This window comes from Nannospalax galili, unplaced genomic scaffold (assembly GCF_000622305.1).
Source record: "Nannospalax galili isolate Female #2095 unplaced genomic scaffold, S.galili_v1.0 scaffold498, whole genome shotgun sequence".
In the NCBI taxonomy this organism is placed as follows: domain Eukaryota; kingdom Metazoa; phylum Chordata; class Mammalia; order Rodentia; family Spalacidae; genus Nannospalax; species Nannospalax galili.
Window position 1 is genome coordinate 837,753 of NW_008342032.1, and position 7,502 is coordinate 845,254.

The following is a 7,502-nucleotide window of genomic DNA, read 5'->3' on the forward strand; positions in this document are numbered from 1 at the left end:
TTGATGATATTTTCTATTCCTTAATGTAACTGCCACAGAAGAAAATGAGCTAACCAAAGAGAGACACCTCTGTGTCTCCCTCTCTCTTTTACTCTCTGTCCATCAGATTGTTGAAAGAATGGATCACAAATAATTAAAAATTTCCCAGGAATCCCATGCTTGGAGAAGGATAAGTCTATAACTCTGGTTTCTCACAGGAAATTATTTCTCATATTTCTGACAAATTGTTGGACCACCTTGCAGGACAGAGCATGAGATAGGATTCGACATATGGATAGGCCAATCGTGGTCAGGATTGTATGTTGACCAGGTCTACTTAATTTTGCACACCCCTTGCCCTCTGTCATGTCAGTATACCCAAAGATGGACTTTAGGGTCACTCAATCCCTTTATTTGTTTCTGTTCCTAATGTTAGAAACATTGACCAAACTTTGATTTCTGTTGCTTGCCTCTGTAACTGGTGCATTGCTGTGAGTGGCAAAACCCAGCTTGTAGAGCTGTTGGAGAGCAGGCTTATGCCAAAAAACTGTTGCACATCATTGGTTGAATCACCAGCTGTGAAGGTCGTAGACTCAGAGTGCCAACTGTATACTTATTCGTGTTCAAACCACCATGTTAGCTACAGTTTTATCACTACAAAGAACTCTGTGTCCCGTCCTTGGTCTTCTCCAACCTAACTCCAAGGCAACCACTTTACTCTGACACCTGTCTTTTTGAGAATGTGAGAGGAGCAGAATTTCACAGACTCATCAATGTTGTTATTTTTATTAGTGTTTAGTTTCTGAGTAGAATTCCATTGCACTCTCATAATCTGCCTGACTGTACATTCTTCATGTGAATTTACAGAAATCAAAGCAGGTAATGGGAAGCAATGCATTCTTCTTTCTGTTCTTCATGTTTTTCTCTACTCTCACTGTACTTTTCACTACCCTCGGGTGTCTACAACCCTTTTGTGTTCACTGGTCTCTTCTGGTGATGTAACTGAAGGACTGGGAGTCATTTTTTGTGTTCATTTTTGTTCAGTAACACTTCAGGAATAATTACAATAGTTTGAACTAAGGAAAGAGTCATATTTTACTTGGGCCTTTGTATCTCTAAAGACTAGAAAGCATTGGGACTGGGGAGACGGCTCAGCAGTTAAGAGCACTAACTGCTGTTGCAGAGGACCCTGGTTCAATTCCTAGGACCCACATGGTGGCTACAAACTATCCTTAACTCCAGTTCCAAGGGAATCCGACACCCTCTTCTGACCTTCATGGACATTGCATACATGCAGGCAATACACTCATGCCCATAAAATAAAAACAACAAATAAAGTATTTTAAAAAGACTAGAGAGCATGAAATATTATGTGGATGACATCAGATGCTTCCCCTAAAGATACAAAGTTAAATTATTTTTTTCAACATTTCTCCTCTATCTACAAGGATACCAGCTTCTGAAAACAACCAATTCTGGTTATTGCATAAATGATGGATATGGATAAAGGTGCATAGGCAGGAACTTGACCAATTCGAGCTTAGAAATAAGAATTTAAAAGCTAGTTTGATGGTATTCTTTATTTTCAAGGAAAAACAAAAATGAAAACAGAACCACCTGGAGCTCAAGAAGGAGTTTCTTGCGTCAGATCGTGCAGATGATTAGGACAATACAACATTCAGCTTCATCTCTGCTTGCAAAAGCTTTTGTTGTCTTAAGATTTTATTGCTTTTTTTCAATATTTAAAAAAAATTATTATTTTCATTGTATTGTGTGAGTGTATTGCAGGCATGTAAGTGAGTGCACCTGTGTTGTGCAATGCTGTGGAGGTCAGAAGAGGGCTTCAGATTCCCCTGGAACTGGAGTTACGGACGGTTTGTAGCTGCCATGTGGGTGCTGGGAATCGAACCCAGGTCCTCTACAAGAGCAGTCAATGCTCTTAACCACTGAGCCATCTCTCCAGCCCAAGATTTTATTGTTTTTAACTTAAAAAAAATTTTTTTTGAGACAGGGTGTTCTTGTAGCCTCTGCTGACCTGGAATTCACAATGTAGACCAGGCTGTCCTTGATCTTAGAGATCCACCGGCCTCTGGTTGTGGAGTGCTGGGATTAAAGGCATGAGCTATACACCCCACTTTGTGATAAGATTTTCCTCATACCTTCATGAAAACAACAGTGTCTATTTTCTTCTATGGCTTATTATCACCTATTCCTGGAGTTACAGTTGCTACTCATAATAGTTCTTATAAGTTAGACAGCATACTGATTAAAATCAATAGGTACACAGAGCAAACGTGGCATGCTGTCATTGATGTTAATAAATATTATATGATCTTGGAAGTTTCTTAAGAGTATATTTGTTAGAAGATACACTGATAAAATTGTTTGAAACAATGTGACATATCTCAAAGATTCCCTATTATTTGTTGACATAGCACACTAAGAAATCTTTTATTTTTTAAATAGGTAATGTTATATATATTCTTCATTTGCTGATATTTTGAAATTTATTTTTTAAGTTTTATTTGTTTGGAAAAGTAGGAACATTTTGATATAGTGTATCTAAGGGTGAGTGATAGGTCTTCTTAGAGTTTTATGAAAGCTATTTAATGAAATCTCTTGTATATGAGACATTCTGTATTTTCCCTTTGATTTGCCAGTCCACACTTTGTCCTGAAGCACTGCACTCCAATTTCATGTCTCTTTCTTTATTTAATATTATCTTTCTCCATTTTCATTTCTCCCATTTCAGAAACTGATGTATGAGAGTTCAGAACTATGTATATCATACAAAGTTATAAAAAGTTGATCAAAAGCACATTTTAGGATATAGAGAAATTCTAGTTTAATTTACTTCTAGTGTTTTGGTATTTTAGAATGAATGGCAAATATTCCAAATTGCTACTTTCTACTACCATAATGGTATTTTACTACTGCCAAATAAAAATGTAATAAATTCTTGTGATATTAAGTTGGCAAAATCCTAGGTGGCATTCTCCCATCACTTCCTTTCCAAAAATTAAGATAGGCAGTTTTATAGCTCCTTTTCCAGATATGACATCCCACACAGGCACGTCACAGGCCTGACTCTTCTGCCTCAGTATTTCAAGATTATCTGATTATAGATAAAATGTAGGTCTACTCTTCAAAGAGCTCCTTTCTAGTTATATAAAAGCATCCACAATTTAGAAAGAATTTGGGATAAGTTAATTATTTTATTATTACTCATACTTTCAGGACAAATTCAAGTAATTTAACAAAATGATTCAATGACATAAAAATCAAAGGTCATTAAAAGTAGAGACAGCAAAGGACTTCTTTGCACTGTGAAAAGCAAGGAATTCCTCAAAAGTAGCAAAAAGAATATGTGGAAAACCAAAGAACTTCAACTTGATAGATCTTCACTGACACATATTAAAATTTCATTGAAAACTTCCTTATAAGCATTCGAACCTATTACAAAATCCATATGACCATAGTCAGAAATCTTCTTGCGGTAAATGAGATTTGAGATTTGGGGTTCCAAAATTGCAGGAAGTATTGGGTCTGCCAGAATATCTCGCCCAGCACTCCACATTGCAGTTGGAACCTTCATGTCCTCCACCTTGTATAATGGAGGAGTGGGCTAAAGGAAAGTGAGGAACAGCAACATTTAGATTAAAAATATCAAACTGTGAGTTGCAACTTGATAATTATCTTCTATGAAATAATAATGGTAATTATTTCTTTAAGACCTTAGAATTTATGAAATCTTAACCCTTGTTAAGTAGGAATAGACTATTCAGTCTTAACTCAGATAAATCGAATGCTTTTCAAAATATGTTTCTCCAAGTCTTATTATCTTTACATGTGAAATGATTGTATCAATAATATCTGATTGACCACAGAAAGTTGTAAGGTTAAGTGAAAGGCTATAGGCAGAAGCGCTCTCTATAGTGTTGCACTGAGGAACCAGTTATTTTATGAATACACTCTGAGGTCTATCTGTACCACCTTACTGGGAAACATAAAGTAACTGAAATTTTTTAACAATAAGTGTTTCATTAGATCTTTCCTATACTTTTTTTCTGACGGTGAAAAATCAACACATCTGAAAGAAGGAAACTTACTTGATTATAGCATTGAATATTTACAGTTGGGTTTCCCCAATCACATGCTTGAAATTTTCCTGAATGAATAGCCTCAAATAAAGAAATATACACTGTTACTTAAAAATAAAAGGAATTTCAGATTTCTCAACTTTATTGTCCCTTTTTACAACGTGACTGTTGGGTTCTGATTCAATGTTCTGCATGCAGATGTCTACCACACACTCTACCACAGTGCCAAGTGCTCCTAGAGGGATGTCTGCAAAACGTATTCTCACAGGCTGCATGTCCAACAAATAAGAATACAATATTTTTAAGTAAAGCAACATAAAAGAACATTTTATATACCTTTTAATAATTTTTGAATTGTGTAAGTTATGGTGTCCAGTAAGAAAATGTCCGTAAAATGATGAAAAATTATCATTATAATTTATGATCTATGAATGTTTGTCATTATTTTAAAACGTAAATTTATTGTATCATTCTATTTTGTACTATATCAAATTTTATTCATATTAAATAAATTATAATTTATTAGTAATTGTAAACCAAAAGTTAGGAATCATCAAAAATCCATATGTATGCAGTCTTACATGTAAAATAATATGTGGAATAATAGTTTACTAGGAGTAGAGAGACTACTTTGATAACTTACAATTCAGTTGAGGTCAAACTGCATTTGAAACTCATTAAATTGGAATTTGTGATCTATGCTGATATATGGCAAAAAATCTCATTCATTAGGATTTAATTTCTATTTTTTCTCTTTTATTGAATTTTTGCAAATTTCATACAATACATTTTGATTATTTAGATCTCCTCCCATATCTGCATCCTTCCTTACTACTGCTAGATTGAATTCTTATTATGCATGTTTCAAATGTATAATTGTATAGCTGTTCATAAGAAAGGGGATGTTTAACAAAAACACAGATTTGTGTTGAAAAATCACTTGTAGTACAATTTGAACAAATAGGGAATGGGGCTTCCATAACAGTCTAAACTCCAGACAGAAGACAGACTTTTCCTAAAGTGAAATGTTAGAATGGAAGAACTATCTTGACAGATTTTAATTAAAATAAAATAATGATCCATCTCTTTGAATGTGAGATAGTTTGCTCTAAGGGTCATCAGTCAATGGAATAAAACATTATGCCAGTGAAGATACATGAAACCTTTTTTTAAAATTTTTAATAACCACATGATTAGAAGAAGAATTTCATTACAGCTTTAACGTATTCAATAACACACACCAGAGCAAGAATACATCTCTTTCACAAATGGCTGTAAATTTCTAGGTTCACAGTTGACTTAATACAGTTATACAATATTGAACTCAGTATAAGCCCTGTAAGACATAAAATTGAATGAGTTTTTAACCTTTCAAAAAGATCTCCATTTCATTTTAAAATATATTGTTCCTTGCAGAAAGACTCATTGTTTTTGCTACTAACACTGAGATGTTGGCACATGCATCTCCAATCTGTATGTATCTCATTATTACTAGTCATAATCAGTTGCACTTGGATCCTTGGCACCTGTGTATGTCTATAAAGTCATTGGGTAGATTTCAATGGTAATGTTTATCACCTATACTGCTTAACATAATATAAATTTCCATGCTTCTTATTCAAATATAAGAATTTTTTTAATTTGATTTGCATGTGTGTGTGTGTGTGTGTGTGTGTGTGTGTCACACAGAACATTCCACACCATCTTATTCAGCTCTACACCCATTTCCCAGGTAGCCCCCGCCCATACCCCCCCTCCCCCAACTAGAGCCCTTATACTATGATATCCCTGCTACTGTCTGCTGTGTTGTTGCCCCCCCAGCCATTCCCCGCTACTTGTCCATCTGGTGAATCTAGTCAGCCTATCTAGAGGTCTTTGTTTTAGAAAGGTCAGCTGTTCCTCATCTAGCAGCAATCAGTTGTCAATATTCCTTTAGATAAGATTGAGGTCTGCTGTTCATTTTCCCAATTCTATGCTGGGTTACTATCTGGGAGTCCCTTGGGCCACCCTGGCCAATAACTCCTATCTGGCATTGTTGCTTGTTGTGTAGCCTTTAGCTATACATATCGACTCTTATGAAATTATTTTGGCCCCTTTAATCTTTGGTCATACTTTCCTTTTGGGTGTTTAAGACCATACAGTTGGTCCACATAAACTGATTTATTTTTACTCTTAAGGTTGTTTGAGGATCTATTCCTCAGGGGTCACATAGGCTTGGGAGGAGCCCCTGGCTCCTTTCTTTTACCAGTTCCGCCTATGTGAAGATAAGTCAAAGCTCCTGCTCTACCATGGCTGACTTAGCTTGGAAGCATGGAGGAAATGATTCCTCTGTGTTGACCCTCCTCTTTGTAGACTGAACACTGTTTCAAGTCCATCTCATGGGGTCTCTTTGGCCTCCTCGATCAAGAGGACAGATGACCCACCACAATTACAGGACATTTTGAAAGATGTTCATAGTCCCCTGGAACTAATTGACCTAGGAGGACAAGGAGCAAAAACTGTCCTTTATGCCCCTCTGACCATATTATAGGCCTCAAAGTATGTCTGATAAACATCCAAGAAGGTTAGTTCCACCATTCTGGTAATTTTTTTTTTTTGGTCTTTTTGAGACAGGGTCTCCCAGTAGCCCCAGCTGTCCTGGAACTCACTATGTAGACCAGGATGGCCTTGAACTCACAGAGATCTGGCCGCCTCTGCCTCCAGAGTGCTGGGATTAAAGGCATGCTCCACCACGCCCGGCCAGTCTGGTACTTTTAACTACTGTGTGTCATGTAGATAAATCTTGGGCAAAGACCAATTGTTCTCATATAAACATTACCTAGACATATATTTCTTGATCTGATATGTATAACTGGTCAGTAGGCTGTTGGAATAATATGGTTCTTTGGGGTTTTTTAAAGTAGCTAGGCATTATTTATCTATCACATTGTCTCACCCATCCATCACGTTCTCCCCAACTAAGACGCCCCCATTTCCCCCCTTTATTCCTTAATAATAGCCTTCTCCTACGGGCCTACCTCTCTTGAGCTCCTTCTTTCCTTTATCCCCTATGTTCCTTGTATACCCTTCCCTCCACCTTCCCTTAAACTAACCCAATTTTTATCAGTATCTCCCTTATTAATGCCTGTTTCCTACTGTTCTTCTCTTTCAGGTTCTTTCTTTTCCTTTACCTCCCCATTTCCTTTCCATTATCCTGGATCCTGCAGTAATGTCTGGTTACATACTCACTTATGAGGGTTGGGTTCTATGATCCACATATGAGAGAGAACATACGTCGATTTTTTTTTCTGAGCCTGTGTTACTTCACTTAATATAACAGTTTCTAGTTCCATCCATTTACCTGCAAATTTCATGATTTCATCTTTCTTTACTGCTGAGTAAAACTCCATTGTATAAATGAACCACATTTTCATTATCCACTCA

General features: G+C 36.3%; 1 protein-coding gene across 1 annotated transcript in view; it reads right to left on the minus strand.

Moving 5' to 3' along the window:
• Window positions 1–3,364: 3,364 nt before the first annotated feature.
• The window catches only part of LOC103738055 (tear acid lipase-like protein), a 25,369-nt gene continuing 21,231 nt past the window's right edge, over window positions 3,365–7,502 (minus strand). Inside the window, 1 exon segment of the mRNA XM_017799301.1 lies at window positions 3,365–3,604. Coding sequence (XP_017654790.1) covers window positions 3,365–3,604 — 240 coding nt within the window.